This window comes from Aquila chrysaetos, chromosome 6 (assembly GCF_900496995.4).
Source record: "Aquila chrysaetos chrysaetos chromosome 6, bAquChr1.4, whole genome shotgun sequence".
Taxonomy (NCBI): domain Eukaryota; kingdom Metazoa; phylum Chordata; class Aves; order Accipitriformes; family Accipitridae; genus Aquila; species Aquila chrysaetos.
In genome coordinates, this window is record NC_044009.1 from 21,249,970 (window position 1) to 21,269,044 (window position 19,075).

The 19,075-nt window shown below is 37.7% G+C and overlaps 1 protein-coding gene across 2 annotated transcripts in view; it reads right to left on the reverse strand.

Moving 5' to 3' along the window:
• Positions 1 to 471: 471 nt before the first annotated feature.
• Positions 472 to 19,075, reverse strand: part of HECW2 (HECT, C2 and WW domain containing E3 ubiquitin protein ligase 2) — a 170,329-nt gene continuing 151,725 nt past the window's right edge. For both annotated transcript variants that reach the window (XM_030018086.2, XM_030018087.2), the window contains 8 exons: positions 16,858 to 17,010; positions 14,693 to 14,791; positions 12,721 to 12,850; positions 11,983 to 12,129; positions 11,207 to 11,321; positions 10,357 to 10,442; positions 8,825 to 8,937; positions 472 to 3,156 (listed from right to left, as the gene is read on the reverse strand). In XM_030018086.2, coding sequence (XP_029873946.1) covers positions 3,045 to 3,156; positions 8,825 to 8,937; positions 10,357 to 10,442; positions 11,207 to 11,321; positions 11,983 to 12,129; positions 12,721 to 12,850; positions 14,693 to 14,791; positions 16,858 to 17,010 — 955 coding nt within the window. In that variant the 3' untranslated portion in view covers positions 472 to 3,044. The remainder of the gene's footprint in view (positions 3,157 to 8,824; positions 8,938 to 10,356; positions 10,443 to 11,206; positions 11,322 to 11,982; positions 12,130 to 12,720; positions 12,851 to 14,692; positions 14,792 to 16,857; positions 17,011 to 19,075) is intronic.

A 19,075-nucleotide genomic window follows, 5' to 3' on the forward strand; every position in this document is an offset into this window, starting at 1 on the left:
GGGACATGTTTAATGGGAACGGCTTCCCACACCGAAGGGAGAATATTCCAAGCAGTAGTCAGGAGATATGGGTATTTGAGAAAGCTCAGGCTTCCTTTCCTATACTCCCTCCTTGCTAATCTCTTCAGAGCAGCAGCATCGCTTGTACCATCACAAATAGCCAGCCAAGTGCTCAAGGCACCACAGGTAGCCATATCTGGGCAGCTAACTCCTCATCACTTTCAAATAGCATTTTTCTAGAGTCCCCCAGGTGATGTTGGCAGCAAAGGAGGAAGCAGCAGCTTCTCCTCAGTCTCTCTTGGTCTTAATGCTACAAGGACTACAGATTTTTTAAATCTTTTTTTTTTTTTTTTAACTGACAGCTGCCCCACTGGTGACCCTGTCGCATCGTTACAGAATACTGGATCATCGTGGCTGATTTCAATTATTTTTACATGCATAAATACAGAACAAATGTGTGCAGTAGATATATTTAAATAAAAACTGGCAAGATGCATTTATTGTTTGTTTTGTACAAAAGCATAACTTAAAAGGCAGACTAGTATAAACTTACTTTTTGCCAAATATTTAAACTTTTCATTCCAAAGAGTTTCTGGTTCAAAACTTGTAGATACAGTTTCCACCTGGGAAATCTCCTTTTTAGACCACAGATAACACAGTATTGTAAAATCAAAATTCTGCAGTCCTTCAACCAATCAGAACTTGCATTCGGCTTCGAGTGCCAGAGTTTTAGCTACTCAGTGAATGGATCATATGAAACATGAGCCATGCTGGAGTGACCTGATGAAAAGTCAGTTTGCCTACTGCTCATTCGTGTTCTGAAAAAAGATGTCATTAGGATCTGTGACATGCAATCTTAGCAAAGACTGATAAATATATGTGTAAAAATAGGGTGACATGTTTGGATTTTTCTTTGCTACTTCATACCAGCCAGAAGTAGTGTAAGACAACCTATGTTACTTAAGCGAGTCCCAGATGTCATGCAGAAGCTCAGTTCTTCCTGAAATAAAAGAATGCTTTCACTCTGATTTTGCAAATGGGTTTTCCTTTGCACAGGTAACATTTTCTCAGTGAGCCTGAAGGGTTTTCTCAGTCTTTGCTGCCACCACCACAGCTGCACCTGCCTTCTGACTTGGAAGGTGGAGTGGCAGTCTTTGCTGATGACATCTCCATAGACGTTCACCTTCATTGGAAAAAAACTCCCACAAGAACAAGCAGCATACCTCCCTGAGATGCCCTTTCAAGAGCCTCCAAAGTGAGAACGTTACTTCAAAAGCTACTTCTCCCACGGAACAGGGCTTGCTGTGCTTCAGTGCTGTCAAGAGGGCTAGCGCAAAGCTAGATTCATGTTCTTGTCATCCAGTATCCAAGTGCAACTTCCTGGAATTTTAAAATGTGGTGGATGCACTGCGTGACGGCAGCTGTACAAGAAATGGCGCGCAGCTGCACAAGTGTTCCACAAGACCATCTGGAGGAAAGTACCAAAAATAGATGCAAGCAAGCCTCGTGTGTTTCAGCAAAATTAAACATAAAGAAATTGGTGTCCATGCAGTGTTTGATATGCCATAAAAACTCTTTCAAATAACATTTGATAAGAAAACTATTTATCAGTGAAAATGCAAGCTTAGACACTATGAACAGTTTACATCTTGTAGGTGTTCACTGATATGGGACAGTGGCATTATGACCAGTGGCTCACCTTAAAGTAGGTTACTCATGGGTTTCCAAATGAGCTATTTTTTTATGGTGCTGTACAAATAAAAAGTTGTGGGGAGCATATGAAATATCTGTATTAAACTCCACTGCATTCAGTTATCCAATGCATGAAAAATGACCCAGATGCATTTAAAATAAATGCATATTACAATATCACATATAGTATTATAAAATTATTACTTATGTGCACAGTCCTGATACCTATAGACATGGCACCGTGAAGAAAGCCTGGTTCCTAAGTGGTTTTATAGATACTTCATAGTGATGCAGGTTGCTATCAGTCAGATCATAATGTCCCTTCAACTTTGGTACATTCAGTGCAAAATATTTTGGGGAGTTTTTACTCTTACAAAAATAAAAGGCGTTTTTTCCCCTTGAGAGTGCTTAAAGAATAAACACTAGCAGAATGTCTGTTCAAGCATGGAAAGTGACAAAAACAGAAACAGCATTTTAGTTTGCTTATCTCCTGTTTATACTCTAAGAAACATAATATAATGAACCTATAAAAATAAACAGAAGTCACTGTGTTAGGGTTTTTTTTCCTGATATGCTGTGATAAATTGCTAGTTTCTTCTTAAAATAGTTTCCATGCAGTATAAAGCATAAAATCAGTCTTATTAAGTTAAGTTCATTATAACAGCTCATCTTTTGTCATACACACCACTGGCAAACACATTTCCACAAACCTCCTTAATGCACGCCGTTGTTGTTACATCCTTTGTTGCTGACTTTCCTTCCAATTCACTTCTCCCCCAGGAACTTGAGCTCTATGGTACACACCATGCAGGCACTCGTAGTCTTAGGTAAAGCAAGTACTGGATATGCTATTATAACATATGGCATAAAGTAATGTACCTTCATGAATTAAAAAAAAAAATAAATCTATTGTACAATCTTTTTGATAATTTACTGGGTAGGTAAGGGGCTGAATGATTTCATATTTTGACTTGAATTTTCTATTCAACAGCTTTGCTGAAATCCAGTTTTTGGGTACATGTCAGTTTTGCAGTAGCCAGGTTGATCACAACATAGGATCATGTTTCTTGTTTGCTCAGAACATAAACTTAAGAAGTTTGGCTGTCCCGAAAAACCATGGATTGCAAGACTTGGTTTTCCCTGCGCATCAGGCACACTCGAGTTTCACTGTAGAGAAATCTGCCACTACCACAATGCTCTTTAATTGCTTCATAAGCTCTTTGATGGAACCTCATTATTTGAATTGCACCGTGAAACAATTTTCCTCTAGGAAATCCAATACAAACGTTCATTCATTTCTTAAGACGACAGATCCACAAAAGTCCAATGAGCTGGGCACTGTGGCTTGTGTATCACTCAAGTCCAAAAGTACTTGTCTCCTCAACTGCTGTCAACAGTTTTTCATATAACATAGAGAATGATGGATAAGGGGGAAGGTCCAGACGATTGAAACAAGTGTGAGCCCTGAGGGGGAAAAAAAAGAGGAGGTGAAGAAGCACATTATTTAAAAAGTTCAAAGGAGAACACACAGACCGGTATGTGCTTGCGTAGAGATGGGCAGATAGTATTCTTTCAGAAGACTTTGTTCTGTCAAATGATGTTTTCCAATTGAACACTGAATTGAGGTTTAATCTACTTTCTTCTAATTAAAATAAGCCAATAAGAAGCATTTATGGAGGTCTTTAGAAACACACTGACAGCCCAAAAGGAGTGGGATAAATTTTATCTATTAAATGTGCATGAGAAAAGAATGATATAGCGTGGTACAATTCAAATAGTCTGTTCTGAAATCTTGGCTTTAAATATATCTTCTGAGAAGTAGTATTTTTTTCTGTACTGATGATACTTGATACTGTATTTGTAATCATGAACAAGATATTTCAGTACATTGAATATGCATAAGGTATTGGATGTGATGAAATATTAAAAAATACTCTAGATATACAGGAAACAATCCCACAGTAGTAAAGGACAGACAAATTAGATGCTCCTCCTTTTACACTTCTTTAGCATATGGATCGTGTTCTTGGGAAGTTACTGCTTGTGCTGATTTACACTATGTGCATATCTGGCCCTGCAAACCAACAATCTTTAGAATAATACTTTTTGCAATTACAGAAAACTATGCATGTACCTCTAGCATACCACCCTGCTTTCTTAGGAGGACAACCACGTGGTTCACTTCTCAGTTTTCAAAATCCATCTACCTCAGATTTTTGACACACTTGGAACTGACTCTCAAAAACTCTTCCAGGGAATGAAAAGGGAGATAATAAAGGTTTCTCCTTGTAGTAGAATAACCGGTATCATTGCCTGACCTCTGGGCAGGCTAAGGATAATACTTTCTAAAACACTATAGTGGACGAGCCTGCTCTAGTGAAATAGACAGCATAACTATTAATGCAATGGGTTCTTGAGAACGAGATGCAAAGAGAAGCTGGAGGAGGCATCTTTTCCGCTCTGAAGCTTTGTAACAAAGTCTCACTTCAGACTCATTTTAGAGGATGGAAACCTTTTTGGATTTTGGCAGGCGTCTGTTTACAAATACTTTATTCTTTTGCAATAAAACACATCGCAGAGTTATTTAAATACAATCCAGCTGAAAAACAAACTTTTCCTGCAGTGACCTGCTCTTCATCAGTATGATCCGTATTAAGTGTAAATGTGTAACATAATGTCAGTGGAAGGACTGAACAAGCTCCCTCCTCGCAGCAAATGCAGCTCATTTAACCTAACCACTCCCAGAAATCTGAATGTCTACAACAGACCTGTACCATACTTTCTCTGAGCCAGAAATTGCTGCCTTCCATGGGAGCAAATTCATTAATTGCCATTTTAAGTGGCTCTCAGCTCCCAGCTATGGGGATGGAACATGAAGTGAAGTGGGATAATCTCGTTTGTTAAAAACATACGAGTCCATTAAAAACCCTCATTGAAGCTGATACACTCAGTCACAGCCTTAGAGTGTCTTCAAAATACCAGGTTGAAGAAATGTGTACACAGTACAGAAGGTCACACTATTATTATAAACACAGTCCAATCATCAAATATGCAATCACTTAAAAAAGCATTGAATTTTGCACCCTCCCCAAATACAGTATGCTTAGAAGTATACTGCTAGTATATGCTGTATAGCAGCAAAGGCATTTCCCCACCCTATATTCCAGGGGCCTGGTAAAACCTCTCCACTCAGCCATTCCATCTAAGGCTCCTGGAGGAAAGCTTTCTTTGTACTCCTCGTTTGCCTTTCCAAAAACCTTACAAAGTAGTATCTGTGATATAGAATAAATTACTGCATTTCCTGCAGAGTACTTTAAAAAAAAAAAAAAAAAAAATCTCTTTTGAAGAAAGACTGATTTAGACCCAGCAGCAAATGGGCAACTGAAACTCAGTGATCCCTTGAGTTCAGTGTAGAGTGTGGAAGAATCTTAGGCAATTAACAGTCTAACCACATGCTTCTGCTGCATGGGGCTGACAGTCACTCATTAGAACTATGGATCATGCTGTGTGGGCTGTAAAACCACAAGTTATAAAAGACGTAGTATATAATTAGCAAGGGATTCATTACAAACTGGTTTAATAGTAAGCCGGCATGTTGTTTACATTTATTAAGAGAACTGAGTTTTATCTTAATTTTGAGGGCAATTTTGAAAATGCAATCACCTACTTCGGAAAACCAAGTCATTAAAAAAGACAAAAACTTAAGATCTTTGTCTTCTGAGGGAATGCATACTTTTCTCACCCTAGCAAGCAACTTCGTAAGTCTTCAAGAAGAAAGGTTTTTTTGCCTCTGGACAGTATTTTCCCATTCCAACATTTCAAACCACATGGGCGCTAACTGTTGATCTTCCCAGACTCACATTTTATGATGACATGAAAAACCATCTTGGTTCCCAATTAATCTCCCCTTCATTTGGAGTACAGTAGTAAAATAGAGTGACTTAGGGTTAAAATCCAGCAGTCAGACATAAATACTACTCGCATGTGAATCATCACAGGCACATATATATCATGTACAGCAATGAACCTGGAACCAATTTCTCAGCATGTAAGTGAATTAAAAGAGTAGCAGTCCCTCTGCTGATTTAGCGTAATCTACAACACAGTGCGAAAGAAGGAAGTAGAAGTGGCTTCAGGGATAGCAATAGTTAAGCTAAACCTGTAATAAACAATCTTTTCAGGGCCTTTTACATGCTACCGACTTATTAGTGCAAAAGACAGTGATACAAGCTAGGCAACCTCACATGTGCCTCAGAAATCTCACTATTCTGATGCAGCAGAACTGATTACACCGCAGTCAGAACAGTGAGAACTAGGTAAACATCTAGTGAATACTTTTGTGTTTATGTCACAGCTGCTAAGACCACAATCACATACCGAAGTAACTATATTAATTGCCTTCTGTGTCTCAGAATCGGGAAGAAGAGATGGGGATGGGTATTCTTACATGTTTTCAGCAGTGCAGTAGGTTCTTAGAAACAGTGGAAGAAACATAAAGTCCACCGACTTGTTGAGTCCTAGCTTTTGCCACCCTCACACCAAATATTATTAAATTTCACAAGCACTCCCACTGAAATCAAAAGGGCAATCTGTAAAGCGTAACACTGCTATGAGTGACTGTGCCTTAACACAAATGCTTTAGTTATCTGAGAATCGCTAAGAGTCACAGAGTCCTAGGGCAGTATTCGCAGCAGATCCAGCAATGTGTTTACACAGGCAGGGCTCGTTTGGAAGCCTCTTGAAAGTTTGCTACTCGGGGTCGTTGTTAATGATGTCTTACCTCCCAGCCAGTACTACTTGGTGTTTGCACAGCAAGTCTTTGAAGCTGGTGAGATGCAGGCTGAACTTAGACTGCATGCAGGAACTAGATATGTAAAAATGCAAATACTGCTTTCTGCTTAGGGCTTAGCCCATTTGAGCATAAACATGGCAAATCATTTTTTTTTATGAGATCAAGGCTCCCCATGCATGAATGTCAGGAATTGCCAGTTCTTGACAACTGTAGATGTTTGTCATACACAGTTGTTTTTATTTTAACAAAACAAGTGTGGTGTTGGTTTATTTTAATTCTCACCCTTGTATGTTAAAAACTATCCACAGAGACAAAAATCAAATGTTTCCTAACCAAGGGAATCATAAATGAAATTTCAAGGGCATGATACATTCTCCCAAATGCGAAGAGTTGGCATTTTCCCTATGCTTGCTGAACACGCTACGGTAGCAAAGATTCTTGACACGTTTCTCCATGTTGCACTACAGGAAGCAGTTTTATTCTGCAGTTTATTACAACCAGGGCTCTGTGTAACCTTTTCAGAGGAAATTCTGAGCATCCTGTTCTGGCATGTCCTGACCTTTTCCATGCTGCAAGCTGTGCTTGTTAGCACCAGGAATTCCAGTATTAGAGAAGATATGGGAGAACTCCCACAATCTCTTTTCTTATTTAAACTCAGAAGAAAATGTTGTCTTTTGAAGTCAGAAATTATTTTTTAAAAATCAAAGCTTTTTCTTTTTATGCAGAATCAAAGCTATTCCACAGGTCAATCATAATCAAACTACAAAATAAACTTAGCAGGCTACGAGGTATTATGAAGCTACCAAAAGATAGTAAGAGTATTTGATTTGAAATAGCAATTTCCAGAATTTGCTTATCTTTAATCCTCAGTTGCCTGGCTCTCATTTGTACTGTAAACTGGAAAGATGGCTTTGTTTAAAGGCCGCCTGCTGTGCCTGTGGATTTCACAGTGCCACTTCTGCGTCTTTGACTTTCTCAGTGCGGTTCAAATGGCAGCCTGCAGGCAGGAGCAAACCCAAGAGACGTCTCTGCTTCTGACTTTATGCTGGAGGAAAAAGCTAAGGGTTGTTGGTCAGAGAAACGCTCTGTGTGTCTGACAGCCGCCTTGTGTCTAAAAAGAGACTCTGAATGCAAATTATTCCTGAGGCATCTTGTTTATGAGGAATGGGCTAGGCTTAGGGTTGAGTTTCCTCCATGGATCAGCCCAGCCCAAAGCTACCACCACAGGCTACAAGCAGCATACTAAAGCTGAGATCTGATTAAGTACAGTTAGTTCACCCGCACTCCGCACACTAATCTGTGTCTAACCACTCTTAACCCATTCTAGAGGCTAGGGAATTCTAGAACTGGATGAAAGGAAATCTTCCAGAAACATATCAGCCTGATCACAATATAGAAAAAGACTAGAACCTGTCATTTTTTGTCAATGAAGTGTCCATGCTAGAAGATTTTTCTTGCATCGCTCATGTTATTAGTCTAGTGCTGGTATTGTTACCATGGACCTTTGAAAACAACCCTTTCTCCTGTCTTTACAAAACGGAAAATTTAGAAACACAACTTTTTTTTTTTTTTTTTTTAAACCACCTCATCCTACTCCTCCAAACCTACCATTACCCAATTTAAATGCTGCCTCTTGTCTGCAAGGGCTTGTACAACTCAACTCCTACTTTCCTATCTTGGACTCTCATACTATTCCTTTACCCTCTTCACATATTTCAATTGACCCTACTTGTTCTCTTTGAAATCTTCACCTTCTCTCGTCCCTGTGCTGCCTCTGAAGTCAAATGACCCCCTCCTCAAAATACACCTCTTCTGCAGTTCATAACTTGCCTCTTCTGTATTTGTTAACACTCTTGACATCAGACAGCATAAAAATTACATCACTAAACTATACCGTAAAGGCTGTGTGTGTCTAAAGCAAAAAGTCTGATACTAGCTTTCACTCAAGACACAGTCACAAGTGCTATTTAATTTTAATTCATATTAATTTTTGCTCCTAAGTGATGAACTGCATGTTCAGTAAGTAAATACTTGCGCATTTAACCAAATGCAACAAAACCAAACTGAGAAGTAGTTATCATTCTAATAAAATTTTCCATGAAAAAAGCATTACAATATCGATGTTAGCCACGGTTACACTGCCTTGTCCATCTTACGAGAACAAAACTGAGTTCAAAGAAGAATGGGTGGATCGCACACTGGAACAAGGAATTTTCATGTAAGCCATAGTACATTTGCATATTCAGTTACAACTTGTTTGTGTTTCTCAAACAGCTTATCTGTTATCCCGGTAACTGATATTCTAAAGTATCTCTAGCATTAATACACACACAGTTGTACCTTGGAAGAGCAGTGATCTTCCCCCACTTCTCTACGCAGAACCTTCTTGGACCATTGCTCCCCCGTAGAGAGGCAAATCCTTCATAGGGTATGCTGGACGTGCCTGTAACAAACTGCCAGGGCAAACAAAACATCACAGATACTGGATACACAGACGGTGCAGGTTAGAAATTTATTTATATCAGCATACCCACTCAAGTCCAAATGCTTACGTAAAAGCATTTGCAAAAAAAGGAAATTTGTGAGGCATAAGTGATAAATGGTACTTTAAATGGAGGATAAGGGAAAACAGATCATTTCCTAATAGGGCTCTAGAAGAGACAACTCAACAGATCAATTTCCTTCAAAGGTTTCTCTTTGAAGGAGTAATTATGCTACATAAATACTGTAGAATAAAACACTATTAATATCAACTCAGGGCTAAGTGAGTTTTTCCCTACTGTCTTTATTCTGTATTAAGAGGAACTAATAAAAAAGTAATAATGTATGATAATGGCTTCGTATTATGCCTTTTTGCCTATGTGTATTTCAATATCTTTATAAAGCATTATTAAATACTATAAGAAAAGGACTAAATTCTGAAGGTTAGGTAGAATGCCCACTGACATTTGCTGAAATGCTGTCTGTTGAGAAGATTTAGTTAGAACCTGTCATGAACAGATCAAACCTGGGTTTTGACAGATCAGAGGCTACTTAATTTTTAATGATCTGGATATGATAAAAACTTCTGACTACAGATGTGATAGAAGATATAAGCAGATATCTCTGGCCCTCCATCAAATGAGATGTCCCACACTGCTTTTTACAGACCTTTTTTAAGTACTTGAAAAGATAAAAAAAGAAAATCCTTCACCATACTCTTATAGGTAACTCAATGATCAGATGCAAGTTCTGAATTGTTAGCAAAAGTGGATTTCATAATAGATCAAGAACATGGTATTGTTTGGGGTGGGGATTTGTCTGATTCTTTACAGATACAATAGACATAACCTGAATTTTAAAAATTTAACTCAATAGTAAACCCACATGTATAAATATTCCTCTGTTGAGAGGTTTTTGTCCTTCATCAGCAGGATGACTGGATTCTGCAGGCTGACTTAGTGAAAGTGGAATTAGACCAGTTTTCAGGTTTTCATCTTTATTTTCTAATTTGAGGCACTTTAACTTCCATCTAAGCTTTCTCCTTCCTAAGCTGTACAAATATTATTAAAATTTCTACCTAATGATATAACCAATTACACAGTTTTCCTTTTCTATCTTTACTAGTCTTAATGTACTTTTAATCAAGCAATAGTAAAGGATTATTGACATTAGATACTTTACCTTAAATGTATTTTTTAACTTAGAAATCTATAAAAATAGCTGTGAGCTTCAGTCACTTCAAATTATTACAGTTAACCTCTGAGGATTGCCAGGTTATTCCCACTAGCCAGCATCACCGTCATTTTTGGATGTCATAAACCTGGATGGGACTAGTTTAGCATCTAATTTTAACGATGCACACTATTTCTACACAGATCAGCTGATCTTACCTGTAAAAGTCTTAGTCGTTGTTCATTGTTGAACCTTTCCACAGCAGCCCAGAACCACCGAATGACAATGTGATTGTCATGATAACCTGTTAAAACAAAAGAGCCTTTATACCTTTAGGTGCTACAAGAGTGGTTGAGAGAATAGTTAATAAGTTTTTCCTAGTTCAGCCCTAGTCACAATAATGCCTTATTTCTTAGCCAATTGCAGCAAAAGACAGAAGGTGTGAAAAGAATACTTCTAAAATGCTTAAAAATCTTAAAGGCAGAGAATTAATTTACTGTGATAAAAAGGAGTGAAATCTCTTTTGCAAGAATTTGTTCCATTATCAATCACTAATAGGAATGCCAATTCTGGAAATATTCCAATGCTGTGCTTTTTACATATCTAAAGCTACAAATGATGCTGCAACCACCTCTCTCTAAGTAGTTCCCAAATCTTCCACTGTTCTCAAATTATCTCAACTGCCAGCCTGCAGTCACTGGGATGACTTCTAATTTCCTGTCTTCTTTGAGAGTGGAAAAGAGGTAGATCCTACTAAGAATGGTTACCATTTCCATTTATCTCCAGTGTCTGGGTGGTACTCTACTAGTGTGCAGGTGAACACAGTACTTTCTGTGGAGAAGACTGCTTCGTTATGCTGTCCAGACAAGAACAGTAAGGGAAGAGCTGCATGGGGAAGCAATGAAGCAAACTAAAATGGACAAATTACCTTCTTCTAATGCAAACTTAGCCACAGAAGTTCAGAAGATACTAAAGATACATCTCATGGGACAGTTCTTTAGTGTCTTAGAAACTGGGTAATTCCAGGCCCCCCAACACTGTCAGTGAACAATTCAAAATTAAGGTTACCTCCTCTATACTCTGTATTATTTCTCCAGTCGCTCAAGTCAATTTCTGCTGTTCCAGCTATAACCAGTTCCAGTTCTCTGGCATCAAATACAGACACGAGCCTCGCATCAACCACCTGTGAAAGGAAATAAAATGCGTAGCAACATTTCTTCATTTATTGATTTTTGCCTCCCCATAAAAGACTTCTCTGCTACTAAGACATTTATCAGGTAACATTTCTCTCATGAATGGAAAGAATTAACGTTTTTTTCTTTTTAAAGGCAAATAAATGGATGTCTTTTTCTTACAGTGCAGTTCCATTCAGTTTCATTAGAGGATCACAGTGATTGGGGAAGAATTTTATTGGCAAATAATACTGAATTATTTCAGGACAAATTAAGTTCAATACATTCAATTTAATTGTCCATGTTAAACCAGGTAAGAGAGAAATACCTTGAAGTACACTCAGTCTATTGTGTTACACTGAGTACGGCACGCACACAAAAAAACTCAAGGGCCAAGTGAAGAAACAGATGGGTCACTTTAGCAAGCATTCACTGCTAATCATACAAATAGTGATCGGTATTATTTTCTAGTTTAAAGAAGATATATAACTATAGTCTTAAGTCAATGACTAACAAAAATTCCACACACACCCCTCCCAGATATCTGTAAGGGCACTTCTGATTATATATTTATCTGCTTTTTGGGACTCTGTATTTGGGAAATGTGCATGAAGAGAAAAATATTTTGGGAGGATAAAGGAAGAAAGTAAATTTAATTTTGGAATTTTTTACCTCATAGAAACCACGCACTAGACTTTCTGTTTGTTGTACAACTCCTCTCTCAATTCTCCATTTCACCATTCTTTCTATATATTCTTTCTTGTTCTTTTCAGTGACTGGGATGTTGGCACCTCCTGGCTTTAGTTCCCGTTCTGTGATCTTAGGAAAAAAATGACCAAGTGACAACACAGGACAAAAGAAAGAATTGTAATAATATTTTTTTTTGAAGTTGAAGTAATTCCTCAAAAGCACTAGCCAAGGCTGACTTTAGCCAACTGGAATATGTGAAATAACAGAACATACAATGAATCTTTTTTCTTTTTGGCTAAAATCATATTTAAAATCCCATTTAGTCTGAAGAATCTTCATATTTAGTATGAAGAATAAGCCAAGAAGAAACAATCTTTACAGTGGCTAAAGCAGTGAAGTCTTCTAAATAATATCCTAACAAAGGTGTTGTAATACCTTTGAATGCTAACTCTGCTACAATTAAATTCAGGTAACTACTTCCAGCAGAGCAATCCAAAATTTTGGTATTTCAGATACTCTCCAGAAAATCCTTAACCAGAAAGACATGTTTGACCAGTTACAAATAATAATTCCTTCTTACATTTCAACGTTGTTTTCATCAATTGAATTTTATAATAACAAGTTCAAATCAGCATGGAATGACAATCACTCTTCTGTCCAAATAAATGTTTATCTAACAGTAGAATACACAAAGGAAATTAAATTAAGAATCTTGCACACCTGCCCAAAAACTTCTTCATTTACAGTAAATGTGAGATCTAGGATATCATGTATATCATTGTCTTTCATCCACTGCAAACTCTGGTGAAACTCCTCGTCAAGGTATTCCAGGTCACTCAGGTCACAGAGTCTAACATAAACAAGAAGAAAACACACAAATACAGATGACGGCAGTAGCATGTGCTCAGTAACTAAACTCAGATAGGACAGTCCTGAAAAACAGACTGAGAATGGGAGTCAAGAGAAGAATCGATAGAATAAAGAAGACACTACTTCAAATCTCTATTTGCCTCATAATAACAGTTACTGTATAACACAAAATAATTTTGTTAATATACAAAATTCAGAACTTATTAATTTGAAAACATATTGCTTTTTAAACTTATGGTGAGTCTGTCCCATGTTTCCTGTGAAGAATATTTTGGAACTATGAAAATACATAGATTGAAGAGACAAAAAATTAAAATAATAAAAGAAATGGTAAGTTTTTATAACAAGCAACTACTATGCTTCTTGCTTATGTGACTACACTGCCACCTCTCTCTTCTCATCGTTGTTCAAAGAAGTCTGTTCAGATACCCTGCTTACCACAGAAATATCTTTTTACCTTTTGCCATGTTTCCCCTTACATTGTCCTTCTTTTACACATCCAACCGCCCCTTGCGGTCTTTAACAGTTACTACTCCAAGCTTTGAACATGTCATCTGTTAATAATATTTAACACCATGGTGGCAATTTCTACCATTCTTCTTAACTCCTTAAATCCTGTTGTGTGAAATAGGACACTGGGGCTATTCATTAAGTAAGGTGCTTTTCAGCTCCAGGGTTCTCTGCCTTTTTATATATCTAAAGCTACAAATGATGCTGCAACCACCTCTCTCTAAGTAGTTCCCAAATGCCTTCTATTCTTGTGTCTGTATAAAGTCAAAAGAAAGCCCTGTACTTTTAGCTGGACTCTCAATTGTAGTTTAAGTGACATCCTGCGGTAACAGCCCCTACATCAAAGTTGATAGATTGGGCACAATGTCCCATCTGCAGAGGTAGTCTGGATGGTTCATAAGTTCTGAGGAAAGCAAAGGTCCAGGGCTTAGGTGAGGAAGTTGCATGAATTAGGCTATGTACAAAGGTGGCTGCCCCTCATTTTTCATGTCACTGTTTAGAGAACCACCAAGTTAAACAATTAGTTTAATTTGGCAGTCACACAATATTAGTGTTAAGTGCATCTGGAGTAAGTGCTCATTCTTATTAAAATGATGCTGTTAGCATTTAGGTACTTTAAAAATATACGTGCAATAGGAATGGATGCATTACTCCACACTACTAGAATGTATGATGTTTTATAGAGAAAATATCCTTCCAGACTTCTCAAAAACAGCTTTCAAATGGAGGACAAAAAGTGAAGCACCTTAAGTTCATTAGGTCTTAAATTCCAGACATGCTGAGCAAGTGCAGCTCTTTGTTTCAAGCCAGAACAGGAGTAGTAGTTCTGAAAACAAAATCTAAAGTATATCGAAGTACAGCTCCTCAAAATGGAGATTGCTAACAACCAGTCTACCTCTGAGAATGGGTTTTGCAGTCTAAGTTACAAAATGATTCATATCCTACCCGGTGAGTCATTACAAAACAAAGGAATAAGAACTCTATTAATATCTGGAATAAAACCACAGCATTTCATTGTACAACTCCAAATGTAAGATTTTGTAGAAGAAAGCTGATAACATGGCTAAAACAAAACATGAGGTTTTCACACTGACAAGAGACAACATTTTGAGTTATTAGGTAACTGGCTAGTAACCATAAGCAGAAACAAGTAAACTTTCAAAAAACATCCTGAATTGAAATGAAATGATTATATTATAAATAATGGCCTGGCGTCTTTGATGATAAAACATCACAATTTATCCATACACAAAATAGCATCGTCCATGGGGAAGGAACCAAACAGAAAAGGAGACAGAACAATTCTACTCACATTCGGAGGAGGGCTTTATAAAAGGGTCGTGTAAAAAAGGCATCTAGCAAATACTGATGTATCAGAGCAAGACCAAGAATTCGACCACTAAACCTGAACCTGGAAGAGAAACAGTTACAATCGTTATACTGAAACTTTGTGGTTTGTACACTGCTCTGTCATCAAAACTTACATGTATTTCCAAACAGCATTTTTAAATCAGATAGCTATGTCTAAATTGTGGTATTTTTGGTTTTTTTTTCTTGTGTTTCTTTTACATTCTTAGTAGTGCACAGAAAAAAATGCAACTCTACAGGGTGTGGAAAATCCCTCAGATACCTAAGTGGCAACTTCTCAAAAATGTCAAATCCATATTAACCCAATCAATCCCTGCCAGACTAGCCTCTTTATAGAAGCATATCTTCTAAAATGATAGCCACTGTCTATTTTCTTTACACACCTCATATAGGATTAACTTGTTCTCATGTTACTGGGAGGCCAAAGGTTTTTCTACCCTTTCCCAGCCTGACAGTTCTTGCTGGCTGTCTTTTCTGCTTACAGTGGCTCCTTGCTCCCTCTTCTGACTGTGAGTATGGAGTTCTATATCTATTTTCACGAAGAGTGGCTGGAAACGTTTTTATGTATTGCAGTGCTCTCCAGCCCCATGTCAATGGGATCTAAATGATCACCTCCACTCCCCTCTTTCTTCCCCTATTATGTTCATTTTGGCAGGTGTGTAAGGAGGGTTGGGGGGGAGGGAGGGAGTTTGACAGATTTGAGATCAGATGGCAGCAACTTTGAAATAGTAGGGTCTTTGCAAACATCCCCATGAGAATAAAGATCCATTGTGAAAAGTCCTCCATGTCTCTTGAACTAGATTTAAGTCTAGTGCTCTTTTTCAAGGAAAATAATGTTTCTTAAACTTTCGGTTTATGCATCCTCAGCAACATTTTTCTTGGAGAGATTAGGGCTTTATTGTACCTGCCTGTACACAGAGTTTGCAAGATGAGGATGTGGCATGCAGAGCCTTCTCCTTCCATGCTAGTCACTGCTGCATTTTCTAAATTCCCCCTGAGGCTGTACAAGACCAGTGCTGTCACTGGCACCAACACTCCCAGAAAGAGAGGCGATCACGCCTCCCTCACCCCCAAGGTCTCCGGTCCAGCACTGCAGAAGCCAGGGATGAATACAAAATGTTGGCAGAAGCTGCAGAGCACATAAAACTTTTTCTCTCCCTTTTCCAAGACTGTTCTGCTTTTTCAATACAGCATGTGCCATTTATTGTTGTAGTATTGGACTTCAACAGGTAGGTTGCTTCATCTAACTGAACTGGGTGCAGCCAACCATTTAATTTTCTATTAATTTTTCAAGCTAGTAATGAGATTAATTTCTGATATTCATTCTTCATAACTGGCTTCCAATAAGTAAGAACTCAGTACATATCTGTCCTACACAGATGAGCAGCTGACATTCCACTATTACTGTAGTCTAACTACCTACACAACAGAATTCTCTGTTAATATTCACAGCACAGCTTTACAGACTTATGGCGATGCCATGGCTTAAAATCAACCGAGGGTGATTTAAACTGGCTTATAATTGTGAAAACGGGATTATGTAAAAATCCTTGATAACTATTTTAGAAGTATGTGTGTATGTACACGCTTTGCTTAAGAGCTATGTAATCAGCAGTCTTCCGCCCGCCCCCAAATAAGATACATCCACAGATTTCCTTCCAATAGATATAGTGGGTTTCCACTAAGGAGACCTCTGTACTCTTTAGGAAGATGTAAACAAATAACACACAGTAAGACCTGTTTGAAATCTCCCTTCATCTCCTTTACCTGACAAAAAGCCAATTTTTCATTCATTTTATTTAATGCACAAGAGGCTAATATTGCTTTCATGAAATGACTGCTAATGTACAAGAAACGCAGAGAGTTGCGTTGTGAGACAATCCCATGGTACGTATTCCAAATCATAGTTTTGCTGACCTTGTGAGAAATAAGATCATTTAAAACCACAAGAGAAAACAAAATCAGGAAAGTCTAAAGAAATGCAATTATTTTGCTGTTGGTTAAAAAGATGAGGTTCTGTGTTATATGTCTGAGCAGATATGAGCAGTTGTCTACAAGCGGGAACAACAGAAAACATATCTGAAAGATAAAACAAAAAAGAATTCTTACCACTCATGGTGATTGTCTACAAAAGCAGACATGGGACTTATTTGTACTGTATAGGTATCGTTGGCTGAATATTCAAACAAACCATAATATGGATTGAAGAGCTCTCTAGACACCAGGAAAAAAAACTCCCTTGAAGGTCCACTGTAGTCCAACCTTTAAAGAGAAACTTGACATTACTATGAAGTGTTCATTGTGTGCAAAGAAAGGCTTTTTTGAATCTACATTCCTTATGCTATATTTTAATTAAAATTTCGCAAGATTTTAAACAGAACCCTTATCCTGCAGATTGCTTAATGCCACGGTATGTGAAGTCCTTGCGGGGCTATTCTGAAATGGAATGGCTTGGAGGACTGGAATGAAGTGCGCTATGCGGGCTGCTCTCATAAAAAATTTTGGCTCCAGCTGTAATGGCCTCTTTGCCACAGGAATATAACCAAATAATTGGGGGCAGGGGAGGAGGGGGGGAGGACGAAACATGAAAAGAGCCAGCATTAGACGTATCTGCAGCTGACAAATTAAGAATGAAAATGAACAATGATCATATTTTGTCTTTGCAGACTTGCAACAATAGGACAATTTGAAGGATATATTTCTGGTTTCCCTAGCAATATAATCTGAGATTACTTCAGTGATTTATCTTTCTTAGTCTAAATTTTCTTGTCTGTATTCCAAACTTGAGTGCATTTAAATGTCTTTTGGAGAGTGCATTTCCTTTCGGTTTTTTTTTTTTTTTTTTGGTGGGTTTTTTGTTTTTTTGGGTTTTTTTTTGCTATTTCAAGATTCCAGTACTAATGAACAAGGAATCTAAATAACCCCTTCTTCCTGAATCATAAACAAACTCACTGCTGACAAAGCACTGAGACTGAATTTTGACATTATGCTGCAGGTCACCAGTGAAATGAGTTAAGTATGAAGTTAATGCTCTTGTAGAGCTGGAAAACAGAAAACTAGGTATTTTCCTGTGGGAAACAGAGATTATTATAATCCTAACAAACAGATATAAAGATGAAGATTTCATACTTGACTTTTAAGAAGGTCTTGCTTTACTACTAAGACAGTGCACAGACAGAAGTATCACAGAGAAGGTCAGCTTTCACATAGGACTTCTGCTACTAATGTTCCGGCTCATGAACTTTTACAGAAGACAAACATAGATAAGAGTTGGTTTTGAGGATGAAGTCATCAGGAAAGTAAAGGCTAGGTACCATTATCAAGCTGAGGACAAAGCCTCTTCCCTCTGTTGAATGAAAAACATTATCCCCTCAGTCATTTGGAAGCACTTTGCTTCTGTTAAGCTTCAGAAGCAAAGTACTGAAACAGATCTTTACCCTGGCAAGAAGGGTAGATTCCATCCTCAAATTGCAGAAAAAAAACCCAAAATGGTTTGATATCATGGACAATTGTTGGATCTTAATCTTGGCACAAATATCAGGATCAAATAAAGGGTCATCTGGAAGAGTCTTGCAAATTTCTGGAATAATCAGACTGACTATGAAATCTTAAGATAGAATAGAAACTGTGTGCTTGACTACCAGCCATTTCATACAACTCCTTTTGTACGCAGAGTTACTGTGAGTCATGTTAAATAAATCAATCATGAGAGTCCTGCACTGCCAGTCAGATTTATCCCACAATTAAAGGCTTGGCACAAGGGTGAGAAAACTTCATACAAGAGGTATGCAACCACACAACAGCTGCAACTGTGGGGCATTTGGGTATTCAGGAGTAGAGTAATATGTTGTTGGCAACATGATTCATGTCTCCTAGGAAGCATCATCAATGCTTCAGATTTACCACTCTTAAATACAAAGCAGCTTCTGCTAATAGTTAATAGAACTTAGGGAAAATAACTTTAAGGAACCATATTCTTTATATGAAAATTTTCTTCATTTATCATCACACGAAGTATGAATGTTAAAACATTAAATTAGCATCACAACTGCATGACTGTAGCAATTGAAGGTTCAAGGAAGATACCAAACATTATGAGACTTATGATAAAAATCATATGAACAGCAATTAACTATGTCTCAGTTGCTCCACTTACTAATTTATACACTAATAAATCAATAGTTACTAAAATATTTTGTGAAGATTTCATCACCCATTACTTTAAGACTCGCACCTCTTTACTGAGAGGAAAAGAAATGCAAGGGCAAACTTCCACTTAAAAACTTAAAAAAGGAAAAGGAGGAGCAAATAGGAAACAATTAACTTT